The sequence below is a fragment of the Columba livia genome, chromosome 3, assembly GCF_036013475.1.
Source record: "Columba livia isolate bColLiv1 breed racing homer chromosome 3, bColLiv1.pat.W.v2, whole genome shotgun sequence".
Classification (NCBI taxonomy): Eukaryota; Metazoa; Chordata; class Aves; order Columbiformes; family Columbidae; genus Columba; species Columba livia.
This window is the reverse complement of record NC_088604.1, coordinates 58,418,244-58,436,692: the sequence shown is the minus strand read 5'-3', so window position 1 is coordinate 58,436,692 and position 18,449 is coordinate 58,418,244. Positions and strand designations below refer to the sequence as shown.

At 37.3% G+C, this 18,449-nt stretch overlaps 2 protein-coding genes across 3 annotated transcripts in view; both read right to left on the bottom strand.

Moving 5' to 3' along the window:
• The window catches only part of ENPP1 (ectonucleotide pyrophosphatase/phosphodiesterase 1), a 71,810-nt gene extending 70,778 nt beyond the window's left edge, over positions 1 to 1,032 (bottom strand). The window contains exon 1 of the mRNA XM_065056991.1: positions 888 to 1,032. Within this exon, the coding sequence (XP_064913063.1) occupies positions 888 to 896 (9 nt within the window). The 5' untranslated portion in view covers positions 897 to 1,032. The remainder of the gene's footprint in view (positions 1 to 887) is intronic.
• Positions 1,033 to 8,035: 7,003 nt separating this feature from the next.
• ENPP3 (ectonucleotide pyrophosphatase/phosphodiesterase 3) overlaps positions 8,036 to 18,449 on the bottom strand; it is a 40,229-nt gene continuing 29,815 nt past the window's right edge. For both annotated transcript variants that reach the window (XM_065056993.1, XM_065056992.1), the window contains exons 18-25: positions 17,601 to 17,770; positions 17,431 to 17,482; positions 16,539 to 16,693; positions 14,942 to 15,077; positions 13,899 to 13,976; positions 12,333 to 12,465; positions 10,503 to 10,659; positions 8,036 to 8,907 (exon numbers count right to left, since the gene is read on the bottom strand). In XM_065056993.1, the coding sequence (XP_064913065.1) occupies positions 8,734 to 8,907; positions 10,503 to 10,659; positions 12,333 to 12,465; positions 13,899 to 13,976; positions 14,942 to 15,077; positions 16,539 to 16,693; positions 17,431 to 17,482; positions 17,601 to 17,770 (1,055 nt within the window). In that variant the 3' untranslated portion in view covers positions 8,036 to 8,733. The remainder of the gene's footprint in view (positions 8,908 to 10,502; positions 10,660 to 12,332; positions 12,466 to 13,898; positions 13,977 to 14,941; positions 15,078 to 16,538; positions 16,694 to 17,430; positions 17,483 to 17,600; positions 17,771 to 18,449) is intronic.

The window sequence follows — 18,449 nt, the reverse complement described above, 5'->3', positions numbered from 1 at the left end:
CCTATGTTGCAGAAGGAGCATGATTCATGGTCTGAGAAAGCACAGGTGGCAGTGATCACAGTCCCAAAGACATAGCAGTGAGCTAGTTTACTGGTTTTATTCCCAATTAATTGTTTAGGGAATATGCACAGTTGGGCCAAATGCTAAAGGCCTAGTTGAAGAGAGGAATGGGGACTCTTTTCATTGCAAGTGGGAACAGCTGGAGAAGCCAAAGATCACATTGAGCCAATGGTGTAGGGGAGAAACATGACATGCTAGGAAGAGAAAAAGACCCACAGTGGAGTAAGCAAAACGATAAGTAGGAACTACGGGAAAGAAGATGTTGGACAGCAGATACAGCCAGTGACACACTGCACAAAAATTATGCACTGATGTGATTGCTCCTAATACCCAGTGTTGTGGGTGAACTACAGAGTGGGGTCACTGGCCAGTCCTTGTGCCCTCCACAACCCACAGTCTTCTAGAGAAATGTTACCCGTCCTTTTTGAAACATGCATCACTGCTATCTCCTTCTATTTTCTCATTCCTCCACTTTCCCACAAGACAGTGTCCTGTTTGCTGCCACTCCATTTGACAACCCTTTTAGGAACCAGAATTGTAGGGAATTATTTGCTGCCAAACCACCAGAAGCATGTTCAATATGATAAACAGAGCCTGAAAGCTGTTGGCAATGTTCATAAATAAAAATTTACTAAAACAAATACAAGATCATATGATGTGCATTTCCTAAACCTATGCAGCTAGACTGTCTCCAAAACCATGTACTACTCACAAAATTAAGTCACATACCACATAAAATGTGATCTAACTCATAACTGAGGAAAGGAAATGAGGCAAGATTTCTTATTCTGTGGAAAGAATTAGAATAAGCAACAGTTTGAACTCACCTTTCCCATGGGTCTGCAGTTGAGCTTTTAAAAATGCCAAGGAGCAAAAACTTGAATATTCTACTTTTGAGTGCATTCAAACAGTGGGTTTTTTATGCCCTTCTTCATTCTTGTAACTGAAGACTGATCTGAAATGCTTAACGGTGCTAGGGAGATGTCCAGCATCTGTAATCTAACAAAAAAATTTAGAAGAATGTAAACTGGTGAGATGAAAATATGTAGACAATGCCCCTTAGGGAAGAATGGAAAGGAGAGCTGAAAACTAATCTCTTTGGAATCTTCTGCTGCAGTAAAAGGTGCTCCCAGGTACAAAAAAGGCATCCTTTTGCCTAAAATGGAGGAGAAATTCATAAGGAGTGATTAAAATCAACTATCATTTCTGAAGCATGTTTTGCATTCTTGGCTGATGGGAATATCTGTCAAATGTTCTAGAAATTATAGAAATGGTATTCACAGCTGTTGTTTTGGTATTTAGACACAAATCTATCAGCTTTTCTCCTGAAAACAAATAGCAATGGGGAAAAACAATCCAAACCAGAACTGAATAGATGGAAATTACATTCACTGGCTTGCCTGCAAAGCAAAAAGAGCATTCCTTTCCAAAATACTTTTTCTCAGCCATTCCTTATCAGTCCTCTTACTTACCCTGGAGAGTTCGTTACTCCTGAGATTCAGGAGACAATTCTGTGGCATGTCCTGTATACCATACTAAGAGAAGGAAGAAAGATTGTTAGTTCCCATACTCATTATGAAAAAGTCTTTTTGGTTGATCAAACTGAGTGTTTTATATCTACAGCTTACTGATACAGTGTCCATCTATGCCGATGAGAGTTAAGATGCTCATACAAAAAAAGTTTGGCATATCTGAAGTGCAGGACTTCTGAGAAAACTCTTTTATCCTGCCTACAGAATAACAGGCTTGCCACTAAGATAATTTCATAGCAATAAATAAAACTACTTGCTTCAAAAAACATTCTTGAAAAAGATCCCGATAATTAGCCTTTGAACCTTTGAGGCATTCCCATTGCTGAGTAGTCAGTAGTGATCTATACTGGGCTAACAGTGTTCAACAACTTTATTAATCACCTCGATGTTGGGGCAGAGTGTACCCTCAGCAGGTTTGCTGCTGACATCAAACTGGGAAGCTGCAATGCAGCTTGGCAGAAAAGGACTCAGGGGTCCTGCTGGACATCAAGTTAAACGTGAGCCAGAAATGTGCCTTTGTGGCAAAGCAGCTCAAAGTTATCCTGGGCTGCACTAGGAGTATTGCCAGCAGATGGAGTGAGGTGATCCTTCCCCTCTGCTCAGCACCGCTGAGGCTACACTTGGAGTGCTTGGTCCCATTCTGTGCCCTTCAGTACAAGAAAGACACAGACATGCTGGAGAAAGTCCAGGGAACGGCTACTACAGAGATCAAGGGACTGGAGCATCTCTTTTACAAGGAAAGGCCGAGAGAGCTGGGACTTTTCAGCCTGATGAAGAGAAGGCTTAGGGGGATCTTAACAACGTGTATAAATACCTACAGGGAGGGTGCAAAGAGGATGAAGCCAGGCTCTTTTCAGTGGTGCCCAGGGACAGGACAAGAGACAATGGGCAAATGGGCACAAACTGAAACACAGGAAATTCAGCTTAAACATAAAAAACTTCTTTGGTGTATTAAGATCCACTATGTTCACAAGGATCTAAAAAATGCATCTAGACTAACCTGCAAGTTCCATATCTTTTCAGGGTTTTCTTCCATTTTACGCTGTAAGTCAGGGGTGTCAGACTCATTTTCACCAGGGGCCACATCAGCCTCGCGGTTGCCTTCAAAGGGCCGAAAGTAATTTTAGGACTGTATAAATGTAACTACTCCTGTGGCCCTCAGTGAAAATAAGTCTGACACCCCTCCTATAAGTGCTCCTTGTAGGCACACAGAGATCCTCCTGAATTACTATGAAGCCTGCTTAGAAAAATGCAGGTTGCTAAAGGGAAGAATTATGGGGAAAAAAAAAAAAAAAAAAAGGCAAGGTTTTTGGTTTTAAGGAAATGAAAGAACTTAACTTCAGTTTATCATTCCCCCATCAAAGGGTGGAGCCTAACCAATGGCTCATTTCTCTTTCAGCTACATGGCACTACAGTTAGGCCACTTATTAAAAAGCCCTCAGTTGCCCTTTTTGTATGCCTTGCAAGCACAGCTGGAGTTGGCATGGTTGCCATATCAGTTTGTGAATAGTTAATATTGCTGAAGCCACAATGTGGTCAAAATCCAATTGTCCAGCCATGGCTCTCTTAAGAGGGCAGTTGTTAAATCATCCCCTGCTGTCATTGTAATTTTGAACATCAGATGTTGAGGTACAAACAGTCAGAGAAATGGCTTCCTTACTGCCAAATATCATATCACTTGAGCCTCTTCTTCAGTAGGAAAGAAAGACTGTGCTCACTATCTGCCCAGTTGAGACCACCCTGCCTCTTAGCTTGTAACACCACTCTTTACAGTCCCTCGTCTTATGCAAAAGCACACATGCATTTAGTGAGATGTTCCATCCATTAGGCAGCAATCTGACTCAGCACTAAGAGGCAAGCTAGATAGCAACCACAACTCTACAAGTTTGCCTTTCCTTGGAGAGCATCTGGAAAACCAGAGTCCTCCCTAGCCACATTTCTCTCATATGGAGTAAGACTTGGAGACCTCCCCCTTGTTGCAGCCAGTCTTGGGAAGCACTTTCTCTCCTTCCAACTTCCAGCCACTACAGGCAAACCGGGCTGTGGCTGAGCTTCCTGGACAGTGGGCAGTTTGGCTTATATGCCACATCAGTCACCAAGTCTCCTTAATATACTCGAAAGTAATTTGGGTCCTTCACAAAAGACTCCTACTGCTTCATGTCTGGTTGATCTCAAACCCAAAGCTGTTCTAAGCCCTAACACTGGCTGATGCCAAATCATGTTCCACCTACAATTTTGCATCCTTCTGGGGACACTCCTGTTCTTTGGTTCCTGCTCCAGGGACTGGGAAGAATTCAAATTTCCTGTTACTTCCAGACTACGGGAAGTCTTTGTTTCCCCTTCCTCAGGGGAAACGTGATGGGTCAGGGAAGCACTGCTTGATAAAAGGACACCTCTGAACCTTGACTTTCACCAAGACATCAGGTCCAGAGGCATGACAGGTTTGTATGCCTCCTTATTGACAGTTCTTCACCCAAAGGCAGGAACTCCCCACACTGCACGGAAATAGGACAGTTAGCGTAGGAACAAAAAAATCTGTACTTATAAACACGTTTGCACATTTTGCGTAAGAAAAATCCCGTCATCCTGTGTACGAACATTGCAGGACCAGTGAGGGAGGTAACGTGAAAAAAACCATCCCTTAATATACCCATTAATACTATTTTCTTTAAGGAAGAATGTTCAAGGTAGGTGTCAATTGTATTCTGTGCTATTTAAATGTCTTCACTCAGCTTTGAGGTAGCCTTCAGTGAGGTACTGACAAAAAGCCAGCAGTCACTAATAAATATTAAGATTAAAAAAAAAAAAAAAGTTTGCTTTATATAATGACAGCTTCACAAAGCCAAGACATGGTGTTAGGGAAACAGTAGCACCTGCTAAAAAAAAGCTTTTCCTTGCTCTGGCTGTTAGGTTTTCTGGAGCAGTGGGTAGGCTGTGTTTCCCTTGCCTGCTCTTTCGTTGTTACTCTGCTTTGCTACAGAGACAAGAATAGCTATAGGTAGTGCCGAATTTCCATATTTGCTTACGGGTTTAATTCTAATGCTCCAAAACACAAAAAAAAACAACGAAGCATGAAGAGGGAAACAGCCTGAGCTCAGATTTTCAATGACTACAGGAGTGCTCAATTTCTCAGCTTCAACGGTGGTCTGTGGAAAATCATGTTTTACAGAATTTACAGTTTTCATTCTCACACATAAGGTGGTTATGAGAGCTGGGACATGTGCTTCTACAGTCAGCAGATTGATAGTACAGTATGTGTGGGGGTTGAGTGCATCTGCCACATTCAGCTTGACATTTACAGTCCCAAAACTGGACAAAAAAACATGGAAACAAAGGGCTTGCCATTTTGGGGAATTATATACACATCTCCTAGGAAACAGAAGTTTGAAACTTTCAGAAACAGTGTTATTTCTTAGTTCTCAGAACAAAGCAGAGTGGTTATCAAAGGAGGAGTATGTTTTTAAATTAAATATTTTCCTTATGCTGGTTTTACTATGTGTTGTCTATTTGTTGTTACTTTTACTGATTCTTTCTTTTCACTTCTGAATTTCTCAGCATTTCTGAGTAAAGAAAAACAATCAATGTTATATTATACATTCAGCCAACTCTTCCTTTGTCCTGATTTCCTATGGTAAGGAAAGTGTTCCAGGTAGACTTCTTCCAGTGTCACATAGGGTTTCAATGCCTTTGAACTGCAAGATAGAAATTATCCTTCTACTCTCCTCTATATGCCAGAGATTTTATATATTGGATAACTTGAATGAAGAATAAGTATTCTTTGCTTTTGAAATTTAAAAAAAAGCAACCAATTAAGAGTCTTGAAACACATGTGGCTAAAATGTTCCAGGTCAATGTTATTTGAATAAAATGAATTTTTTAGATTCTTGGAATGACTGTGCTGTAGTTTGTAGCTTTGGTGGCACATGAATTCTGTTTGAGGCAGCTCTTCTCTTCCACCTTCATGCAAATTGCAGAAGTTACTCTAGTTCAAAAAGGAAAAGATCCGTGAAAATGTCTTAGGGAACTGCATAAGTTTCAGCTTTATCTCTACAGTTAATGCAACCATATGTACCCAGTATTGTTTATTTTCTTATAAACTCTCAAGACTTTTTAATTTTTTATTTTTATAAAAGGATAGCACTACATTTATTTTCAAATTTAAACAAAAATACCTGTACAAGCCTGCGAACCTGTCAAAATTTTAGATAAGGTCACTAAAGCCCAAACATCTATTAATTTCCTTTGCATAAATCTCCAGGGTTTGAGAACTGCACTTCCTACCATGTGCAGTTTTAGTTATGTGATACAAGGGTGGTACACAGAAACAAATCTGTCCCTTATCATCATTCCATCAGCTTCATGGCTATTTCTCCCGATCTCCAATGCAGGCCCTGGCTCCTGTAAACAGGGAAGGGAAAGCAAGAAAACAGCACGCAGTTTTCCACCAAATCAGTCAGAAATCCAGATGTGTTTTAAAGCAGTCAATGACTAGGCTCCCTGTTTGAACTTGTTAGTGTTGGAGGAAAGAAAACTTCCAGTGGTTGTTCCTGTAAGTAACAAACAAAGCAACAGGTTTAAGGAGGCCTGTGAAACCAAAAGGTCAACTAATGGACTTTACAGCCTCTGGGGAGAAGAGGGAACACAATGCTGCCAGCAGCAGTTTATAGCAGAGTTTGTCATGGGGTATGACAGAAGGTGTATGATAGTGCATAGAGAATTGGCACTTGGAAAGCTGGAGACTCTGCAACGAACACAGGCATCACTGCTGAAGGAAGAATAAAAGGCTAAAAACTAAGTCCTTCACTCACAGAAAATTTTCAGTTAGTTACTCCTATGCGATCTCCATACCTTTATCTGTAAATGACCCACTACACTTTTGAATGCTAGATGATGTGACAGCTGAACAAATAGGAGGGGAAATAAACATGACTACAGCAAAACCACATTCATATTTGCTTTCTTAGAGTAACTGCAATGTCAGACTCCATTACCACAAAAGTTTGTGTAAAACCCAACTACGTGATCAAGATCCTCTAGTGTTGGATACTATACAAATACTGAATGAAAAATACAGTTTTTATAAGCCTGATAAGGCAGGGATCTTTATGCAGAAGGTGCCAATGTTTATCAGCAGGGTGGGGTGCTTTTTTGGGGGGGGGAGAAGTAAGACATTTTGATAAAGAAGAATATTAAAGAATCTTGTGAAGGAGGACTGTGAATTAATTTTGCTGCTATTTAAATCTAGTACCTGTCATGTATGAGAGCATGAATGAAATCAATTTTCAGAAGTCTGGGTAAACCTCAAAGACATTATTTCATCATGCAGGAACCCAAAGATATACATAATTCAAACCTGCGTGTAACTGTTCACAAACGCATACCTATCACTAGAAATTTTCTTTTGCAATTGAAGTAGAGTATTGGCCTGAAGTATTGCTGCCATGGATGGTGAAACAGGGGTTTATTCAAATTTAAATATATCATTTCACAAGAACACCACATCAGTCAAGGTGGTTGTATTTTAAATTGCTAATGCAGACATACCAAATATTATACTCTAAAGAAACTGTATGTTTCTTCTTATCTCTGAAATTAATTTTATGATTCTAGACTAGTCAATTTATATGCCTAAGCTATTACATGTTACGTAGATTCATTGACTGAGTTTGGGTATGATTTACTACTCAGTTAAAAATCGGTTGTAGTCTTAATTGAGGCATTTTAGCAAAAGTCTCCATTTTAGATGGACAGACTTAGATCCCACAGTATTGCGGGGTGAAATACAATTCCATGTTCAAGTATTTGGTGTAATGGTTTAATTAAAGCTACAAATCTTGATGTCAAGCTGGTCCCACATCTTGATGTAAGATAAATATTGCTGAGCTATGTTTAGAGTATACATACATAGACTGAACACATAAGACGTGGGGAAAAAATGTCCCGTAGTGGTTTTGTTTGTTTGTTTTGTATAGGCTTTTGAAGTTTCTTTTTTAAAACAGATATATCTCCTTCAGTCCACAATTAGTTACAGACTGAAAAACTATTTGACATGTTTCTTTAAAACTCCCCCACTGTGCCTATAAATCAGACAAAAGGTCAATTGTGTGCTGTTATTCATACCTGCACTTAGCACTGTTTTCAGTGGAGAAAATCAGCTTAACACTCAATTAACACATGACATTTCTGTAATAGGAGAATTGGGGAATTTCCACTGCCTTGTCCCACTTACCAAACCTCAATAGTAATTTGCGTATGGCACAGAGCGAGTCAGAGAATCTCTGTGTATAAAGTCACTACGGAAAGGAACACTGACTATTTTTCAGATGTCACCACTACTTTTCTGCTCTGATCTCAGGTTTAACTACTTAAAAATAGACACAAACATTTAGGTATTGCCAGGCATTTGGAAATCATTGCAAATACAGTTAAATATCCAGACAAAATTATTCTGGCTGGAGTGTTTCTTTTACCTTTTCATGCTCAGAACACTTCAAGATGTCTGAAGGGTACAGAATATAGCTCAATTACTCTAACTTCACTTCACTTTTTACTAGCATAATGAATTAACCCAAGTTGAAAACACATGGAATGATTGTAGAAGACACTTCCACTCTACACTAACTTTTGGGGAGCCTGAATATGTTTTTTAAATGTATAGCAGTTTCCATGTAAATTAATATGTGGAGAAAGAGAAATTCAGAACATTTCAGAACATACTAGTATTAAATAACCGTAACCTCTCTGATAAACACAAGGGAAAAAAAAACACACACGCTCCTCTCAAACTGTTTCACTTACCCACTCCATTACAGGAATATTTTCTAAGCAGTTTACAATTCCGGGATCTCTCTATGAAACACATTCCTTTTGCAGATTTTTTTCAAACCACTACTAATATAATATTCTCCATTTTGAAAGCCTGGCTCAGCAATGATGATTTAATTTACTTGAGTATTTTTTATTCAGTTGGTACAAAACACTTGACCAAAGACCACAAATCTGAAAAAAACAATTTAGCTCCTCTTAAGTGTGTTTTCCTATAGAAGAGATGTAGTCATGTTTCCTACACATTTAGCAAGGAAAAATGTTAAATCACTTAAATTTGCTTTCTTCCAAGCACTGACAATTTTTTAATATATACTCAGTTAATTTCAGTCTCAAATATTGGCAAAAATGTTTTTAGCTGTAAGATATCTGAGATGGGTTCATTTCTTTCCTGGTAAAAGTCAAGTCCAGTTAGCAGCTCCACATCCCGAACACGTGCAGAGTGAGCCTGAATTCTTTCTTCAACCCATTCAGAAAGTGTCTTATTTTCCTGCCAAAACAAATGAGAACAATGTTCAAGCACACAAAATGCACTCTGTTGTTTGGTGGTGGTGTTACACAACAACCAGTGCTTGAACTGGTTTGACAGACTAAAGGCTTCCGGTTGGTAAACCTTCTTTCATGTTTTCCTAGACACCTTTACAGCCTGGCATTTAGGGATCTCATTTAAACATACTCAAATGGATGTCCCCTCTCCCCACCTTCAAAGTAACAGAGAAGCAAAATTAAGCTGAAATAGCAAGAGTGACTTCTAACTACAAAGTACAGTTGTCACGTTTTAAACACACATGTAAGGATAGTTTTAGTTAGAGTATAAACTAGTCCCAGTGCTCAGGCTAGCCAAATAACAGGCACCTGACAACCTGAACAAAGTCCTTACAGCAGCTCAGTCTTGTTTGTTGGACAGCAATAATAATTGCTAGATAAACGAGGAAAACAATAATAATAACAATAATAATTGCTAAATAAACGAGGAAAACAATGGAAATGTAAGCACTAATCAATCAAAAATGTTGTTCAATTCTTTTACTACAAAGTTTTTTTTACAAACAGACGGTAATTTGCTTTTCCGTTACCGATATCCGCTTTTGAGACAAATGGTTCACTAAATTTACATCACTGCAAGATATAATTAATATAAAGTGCAATGATATTTGGGATTTGTTGCTAAAGCTTAGAAATAACAGGTGTTAATTTCTAAAGTATAAAGACGAATTCATTCGTATTATTTATTTAGCCTATTTAGTCAACTCTCAACTACCAAAACAATTACTGGGCAGTTGTGGATTATCCACACCACAAATGGGGAGACACCCAACTTGTTTCTAAGCAGCACAAGACTGCACCTTTCTGAGTTATGAGTTCAAAGTTATAAATAAACCAAATAAACACAATTATATTGCTTTGAGGGCCAGTTCAAGTCTGTGCAGCTATACTTGTGTGCAGGGAGATTCTGTAATACACAGAGTGAGCTAGGGAGCCTTCTTCATCCCAGAATTTATGGAATAGACACTCAGCTGGCTCAACAATACATAATACACTCAGCTAATTTATTCTGTTTGCTACAAAACATGAGATCTACACTGTTACGGTAAGCACAGATTTTATTTAATTCAAGTACGGATTTCAACTGCAGAACCATCCATCTAAATGCTACTGTCTAATTGCTGATAAAGGTGGAACAAAGGATTGAAGGCATCTTTCTAGCTACACTGAAAGAAGTAACATTCAAAGTCCTCTGATACCTCTGGACTAAGTTTATCCTGCAGCCTTCCATAAAGCTATCTCATCACCCTGGTAGCTGTGGTGCTGTTTTCAGCTACTCTCAGGTGACAGCATTTCCAAGTCCTCCTGTCAAACCCTCCTTTCTTCTTCCTTGCTTCCTATCAGCTCATTAGTTTCCCGCTACCTCTCCTGGAGCTTCTTGCTCTCCTAGTCATCGCTTTAGCTCTCAGCTCACTCTCAGCTCATGAGGAATTAATTAATTAAACACTCAGACTTCAAAAGATTCACCAGATAACAGGATCCGACTGGGAATCAGTTCACAAAGCTCAGTGGCACACAGGAGCATGGAAGTATACTTACAGCACAGCTTTCGGAGTTGTCAGGTCGATGAGGAATGATAAAAGACGAAGCATCCAAGGACCCTGAACAGTTCAGCGGTGTATAGGACTTGTCCTTGCAGCTGGTCAAAACCACAAAGTAATGTGTTGGGACAGGGATTTCTGTATTGTTTACATGCCTACAAAACAAATATTAATTAAGGAATTTATCTAGAAATCAATTATTAAAACCCTTGATGCCATTAAAACCATGATGCCATATAGAACTTAGCATAGATCTTTCACTACTATATGACCTTTATTTATTTTATAATTGAAATAAATAACCTGATGGGATAGAGAGCCTCACTATCTGTTTCATGAATGGCAAAACATTCATTAATTAGTCCTTTTCCTACAAGCAGTCTCACTGAAATCAACAGAATTGCTTATGTGGTCCACATTCTATTTTGCAGAAGCCAGAGATCTCTACATCTGGAAGAGGCAAGATAGAGCATTGTATTTGCCCTTTGTTACGTTAAGAATTTCGACCACATGAAACTGAATTGGAGAAGAGTAACAAGAAAAATAGCTTCTGGTTCCTTGCCAGCAAAAAATGCCAGAATGACAACTTGTGGCTGTGTGCTACAGAAACCTGCTTAGGATACCTGAATGAAAATGTCTTTGCCTCACTTTTCTGGCTATTGCGTGAAGAGGGTCATTTCTGTGTATAAACTTAAGAGGAGGCAAATACTTCTCAAATTTGCTGTACATCTTCCGTATCCAGCAAAACACTGTCACTTAAATCATTATACTGCTTCGTAAAACTGACTGTGCCGAATAAAACATGATTATTCCAAACTCTAGACTTCATGTGGTTGACTGGGTATTACAGCATTCTGCCTGGAAGGAAGTTCTAGTCTCTCCTCCCTTCCACCCTCGTACTTTGTGGCAGAGCTGATTTTCCCATTCTCAAACCATTTTTGACAGATGTGGTATTAAGTCTAGCCTTGAATAAAACCTCTCCAGTGACAGATTAAGCTGTGCGTATTTCCCAGCACTTTTCAGCTACATATGTTCTTACTGTCACCAGGCATTTCCCCTATATTTGGAACAACTGAAGTTGTTTGTTCTTATACTGTTTTTCCCTTTTTCTGTCCTCGTTCACTAACAGAAATAATTGGTCTTAATCTTTTATATTTATCTTTCTAAAGTGTTCTAATGTAAGTCTTGTCTTATTCCTGTTTCTATACACAGATACATTTTAAAATGTATTTTGTTATGCTACCAAAGCTCACTAAGATGTACTTAGGACTTGTCACATCTTCAAGTGACCTGTTTAAGCCATAGCTACACAAAGGTACCACTCAGGAATATTACATATTATGTTCCCAGTTGCATGATTAAATGAAGGCAAACACAGAAATCTGATCTTTAATAAACCACTTCAGTTTGAGACCACAGGGAGAAACAATTAACAGGTGAGTGAGCACAACATGAAAGTGAGAAAATTATGCTTAAACACATCTTCTGCATATTTAGATGTCCTATATTCTCCCAGTATTTCTGTTTCAGAGGCCCAAGAATCTAGGCATAAGCTTGGGAAGCCACTGGTCTGTATCTGTGCATGTGATAGACATGTAACTGCAAAGCATTTTTCTCTTTACTAGAACTTCAACAATACCGTATCTGTTTGCAAGAGCATTTGCTGTTGTATGAGTAACAGTCAATGTACTATGAAGGAAAATTATAAAGGAAATACTCCTTTCTCCGTGATATTTGTTTTCTTTTCTTTTTGATAAGATGTTTATTTGTGTGGAAATACACTGGGAAATAATATGGAGTTTGACTTGTGGCTTTTTCATGTACTTACTGCTTAATTTCATCAAGAGTATCAAAATGGCCATCGTAATTGTAATCAAATACTGGTCCACTGACAACATTTACTCCATTCCTTTCTCTAGCGTATTCCTGAAGAAGCACATTATGGAAATAGTCCCATATGTCTGTCATTAAAAGAAAACATAAGTATATTTAATGTAAATTTGAAATTATTTCACTACTAAAGAAAAGGAACATATTTCCTTTTCCACTATAGATAAATAATAAAAAGTTCTTAACTCAACTACCTGCAAAATCAAATCTTTGTTACACAAAATTTGGATTTCATCAGAAGAGATATACTCTCACTCACCATTGAAAGAAGCAAGGTAAATGTTATTACAGCTCTACAGGATCCATTGCATTACTGGAGATAGTGCATCTGATCTGAAGCTAAAGCTACAATTCTAGAGCTGAGAAGTCATTCATTTTTGACCTATCTGCTAGTACACACAATTGTGCCAATTACTAGAAACTGAGATAGTGGCTTTGCAAGAGGAATATTTGCCATCTGAGAGTTAATTTGAACTTATGTCAAATATCAATAGGCAATTTAGCTTTCTTCACAGATGTGATTTGGGAAAATCAGTTTGTAGGATATAAGCTAGTGTGACTATTCAAATATTTAGAGATATCATGGCAAAAAAAGCAGATGGGTTTTGGAGGTTGAAGGCATCCCCTACTGATTTACCTCTTGCTTATGGTCTAGAGTAACTTCTGGTAAGTTTGAATCTTTTGCAAAGTTTTTCCTGGAAAATCTGATTTTTCTTAATTTCTCTGATTTACTTGGAAGATTAAAGCCACTTAGGTTTTCTGGATCTTTGTTTTTTATATGACATGAGTGAGTGAATTAATGAAAGAGGTCTGAATGCATTAAAAAGGTAGTTACACCGTTGCTTTTCCTTGAGTTTTTTCCTTTCAGAATTCCTCTTTCTATCATTTTTCCAGGAAAATGAGCCTAGGCCTAAGACAGGATGATATGCAGCTCTGGAAAATGTCTTATCAATGATTACAAATGAATGTGAGTTGGGCTGGATGGAAAGAGTTAATGTAGCTTACTGCACTTGTATAATAGAAACATCTGCCTGAGATAAATATTCCAAGGTTAATATTGTTTGGTGTGAGTTTCTGCTTTATGAAACAGGAACTATATATCAGGGCATTGCTTCCAAACTTCATCCTGTCTTCTCTTGAGACAAAGTTTCCTTGCAAAAGGAAAGAAAAAGTGCCATTTTCATTTGCTTTGAGCATTTTCCCAGGGGCATGTTTTCATAGCTAGCTTTCCATGTTAGGAGAGCACATAGGAAAGGAAGAGAAAATTCAAAAGTGAATAGATACACCTAAGCAGAGGTCAGACAGGACTGTACGCAGAAAAAACCCTTAACTTACATAAGTACATTTTTTAATTTCACACATGTACTTTTAAAAAGTTTTACGTATATTTGCACAAGATCTGGATATACTGCAGGCATTACATTAATGTTTTTCAGTCCTTGTCATAGCTATATCAAATTCAGAATCATAATTACAGAAAATTTATCAAAACTTTGCAACATACCTCTGAAAGCTCTATACATGGGAACAATATTGCTGGTGAGTAAGGCATCATACTGTTCAATAGCAGGTGAACTGAAGTCTATATAAAATAACAATGTATGCATTAATGAAATACTATACAAAGACAAATTTGAATCATATATCACTATTAATAGCAGGTAGACATAATTTAATTACATTTTATGTTAAATCAATTTACATTTAACATTCAAATTTCCTGCTAGCCTGCAGAAGAGAAAATGCAACATATGAAGCCACATATTATACAAAGACATTTATGTCTGCAGTATATTATGCTGGATGGAAAGCTTCCTTCATAATTATGGCAAATACTAATGAAGGATAAACAACATTTTTTCACATGTAACAGTTTAGATAGGAATTTTACTGTATTTGCTAATACAGCAGGCTATAAAGGAACTATTAGCCCATAACATCACACTGTTAATCACCTAATGTTTCCAGGCTATTCAGCTTTCATGAGATGTGTTTTCTTTTGATTTCCTCTCCCTATGGAGTCCCCCAAACAGAAAGTACCTTCTGAAATATATCAAGTTGTGTGTCACCTTTGAGGTATGCTGAAAAAAGCTCTGTGCCAGGACTGTTTCCTAACTGTTTGTAAATTAAATTGATATTTGAGCATGAGTGTATGATACTACTACAAAAGTATCTCTAAATTCATTTGTACAATCTATTCAATAAAGTAATTTTCAAATTTGACAACAGGAAATGAATATGCATACAGAGGAAGAGGGACAGTCCAGTCCTTTACTCCAACCCTTTACATCTTTCCAACCAGTTTTCATCACATTCAAGATGTTCAATTTTTTAAAGAAAAATTTAAGTCTTCTAAACTGAAAATATTTAGATACAAGTAGCAGTTGTCCTGCTTTTGGTCAGTCTGCAAACACTGGAAACCTTTTTCTGCCCAACTCGCTGATCCAAAGAAGTTTGTTTTGGTGTTTGGGTATATGTTTAAACATAAACCCACATCCAGCTGATTAAGACTTTCTAAGTTCTAGCTATAAAAAGCACCGTGCTCACTGGGAGGATAGAGGAAACTGCGGGTGAAGCTCAGCCCTTCTGGGTAATTGGAACAATTTTGGCTCCGAGCAACAGGGATTCTAACATCAGCCCGCAGACAGTCTGAAACAGTGGGAGGAAGAGCAGATGTGTTTTCCTGTGAAAAGAAGGGAAAAAAAGTATTACACCCACAGCTGTGGCTTTGTATGATTTTAACTTTCTAGAATGGACTTCATTGAATCTTCTCCTATTTTCATAGTGAATCAGGTCAATGCAAGTAATGGACAGTGATGCTTTCTGCCTAATGTTTTTCCTCTACTTCTGTTTTTAGATGATTCAGGGAAATCCTTATGCAGCATGTAAAACTGTAGTATCAAAACAAGGTTATACCTTATGCAAAAATGGGTGACAAGTTTGGCTCATTCATCACTTGTATTTCTGGAAACACAAACTTGATGTCACATCCTCCCAGAAATGAGCTAGTATATAAAGATGACACTATCACCTCATCTTAGCATCTGAGGATGTCCATAATAAGAGTCTGCGCTGCTAAAAGTTAAAGTTACATGAATTCATAGTAACTTCACTACACTAGCTTCACTGATTTCAGCTGCTCTGGTGGGACTTTCAAATCTTTTTAAAGCAAATCAGAAAAAAATCTTCCCACAATTAACTGGTTTTCATTAGGGCAATGCACTTTCATACTAAGCTATAAGAGCAGTTGTCCAAATATGATGAAGTAAAAATAATCCTTGCTGAAACTGACATTTGCATCACTAGACTTTAAGCCTTCTTGGAGCTGCATTTATAATTCTTCACCCAGATTGTGAATAATCAGTAGAAAGTGTGTAGTAAAACTTTCTGAAATAGTAACATTCTGGCAGCACATATTTTATTAAAATAATTTCCCCATATTTGTGCTGATAAAATAAGAAATCATGTAAACATCAATAACAGTTCTCTTCAGACAGAAAAATAAGTGGAAAAGTTATTTCTTCAGGGCAACTTAGAAAAAGAGTCAAATTATAGGGGGAATTAAGCACATGGATGTCCACTAGTTTACTGACCCTGAAAACTCAAACAATTTATTCCAGAGCCACGTACCCTTGAACTCTCAGAGGTTCATTGAGCTATAATTAGAATTTTCTGAAATAATGTAACAGAGAGCAAATAAACAGAACATACAGAAATATGCATTAGTACAACTCTCTTACAGAGTTGTACAAAGGTTCGTTAATAGGAAAAAGATAATGATATTCACAGGAAAGCTGATAAGCTTCTGGTTTGGGAAATCGCACCCTGCTTTTCCTTAAGACAGGCAAGTTGGAGCATTGACTCAACAGCCTGTTCCTTTTATAGAACAGGCTTAATGGAACCAGTTTACTAGCAGTTCTACTCTTCTGTATCTTTTGTGTCCCTAACAGATGGCCACTCCCACTTTTTTAAACACTATTTTAAGATAGTTGAAACTTAAAAGATACAAAAGACAATTTTTCAGACATAAGGGTCTTAGTCACATGATATCCACCAGTCCTTAACCAGGATTTCTGATGATGAACCACATTTTCACACTGTTAGATTACACATTTAAGAATAGTACAGATATTGGATAACTTACAGGCTTATTCACGGTGTATGCAGTCCACAGTGGCATCCAGATGTCATAGCTGTATCCACTCACATACTGATGATGTGAAAGGATGCAGTAGAGATTTTGCTTTTGAAGAACTCTTGGTCTCCCGTATGGCAAATGATTTGAGTTTGCTTTATTTACTAGAATTTAAACAATAATTATTGATTCATTCTTCTATAACATCTTGAATGGTACAACAGTTTAAGAGAGCAGAGAAAAATGTAAATTAAAACATTAATAAATACAAATAAAACCAACAGTAAGGATGGGCATGTGTTTCTTTAAGCTCTTAGCTTCTGAGTGGAATACAAAAAGTAGAAAATAGCTTTCATGTTATGTTTAACATACAGAAGTCATTGTAATATATCAGACTTGCAAATTCTTGTTTCTTAACAATTTCATACCAATATAAATCTTGTGAACCTATCTTGCCAGTGGAGTGCAATTTACATCTTTTTTGACTAGGATAGGAAGCATTACAATGTTTCCTAAAATTTCCAGAAACACCATGAAAAACCACACAAGAATATCTATGGGATTTTTTGACCAGAGAAAGGCAAAATTATGGTTACAAGGTGGGGAACAACAGTTATGGCAAATAGCCTGTAACTTCTCAGTCTTTCTCCAGAGATCACTGAAACCTTTATGTTTTTTTCCCAAGATTTTAATGGGATTCAGATCTTGTTTCTATGCATAATTGTTGCTATAACAGTATCAATTAGCATTTTTAAAGTAATGCAAAGAAAAAGTTATGCTTCCTACTTCACTTTAAATTGTAAATAATATTGCAAAACCTCTCACTGAAACCAAAAATACAAAATCTAAACTAGGCATAAATTTAAAAATATTGCCATTCTTTTCATTTCTTGCTACTTACTGTCTTCTGTAGTGAGATTTAACCTCTCATTTAGTACTGAAACATCCGATATCTGTAAAATATAAGACAATAACTCAGAATAAAACCATAGTTTAGAAAAAAAAAAAAAGGAAAAAAAAGAGAACACACTTGACAAAGATGATTGAAAGATCCCAGAAGCCCCTACTTACATTCACACATGTGCACCCCAGCTCATCTGTGGGATTCAGATAAGAAACTGGACATGAAGAAGGAGATGAGTCTTCATTTGCATGTGAAGGATTGTAAAATGGTGTTTTTAAGAGGTGATTCAAGCTTCCATGTGTTCCGTTGTTTGGTGCCGGTGTAATACGAAGCAAATCTGTTGAAACATTTGGAATTTGTAAATATACTTTAAAGCTATTTTAAGACTAAAATAGCATTTTCAAAAGCTATATTTCCAATTCTATGCATTTCCTACACATTCACTCTAAATACAGAAGAAATAGCTTATTCAGTTATCTAAACTATTATGGTAACTACTACCATCAACTTGCAATTTTCTAGATGAGAAGGTTCGTTTCTGTCTGTCACTGCATAAAGAATTGATAATTATGTATTTGAGTACTGTTGATACAGTTTTATACATGGCCATAACATTCATAAAATCAGAGAATTTAATGCAGACTACAAATCTGATTGCAAACAGATCACATCATGAAGCATACTAGCCTATTGCAGTTTTGTGTGATGCCTTAATCCATATTTTCTAAGGCACATACTTCCTAACTGCTCACTGCTGGTACCGCTTTGGTCTATCTCTTGGTAACTCTCTACAAGATTGTTATTCCAAAATTATTCCACAGGCACCATTTCAACAGCAAACCCATGTGGCAGTAGAGCTTATCTCTGAGTCTTCAGTGGACCCCTTCTGCAATCAGAAACAACCTTCAAAACAGAAAAATTTCTGGCAGTTAATTTTTGGCACTGTGCAGAAGGCAACAGAGCATGGCTTTAGTGTTTTGTGTGAAAAACCTAGCTTCTGAATGAGTTAACTGAAT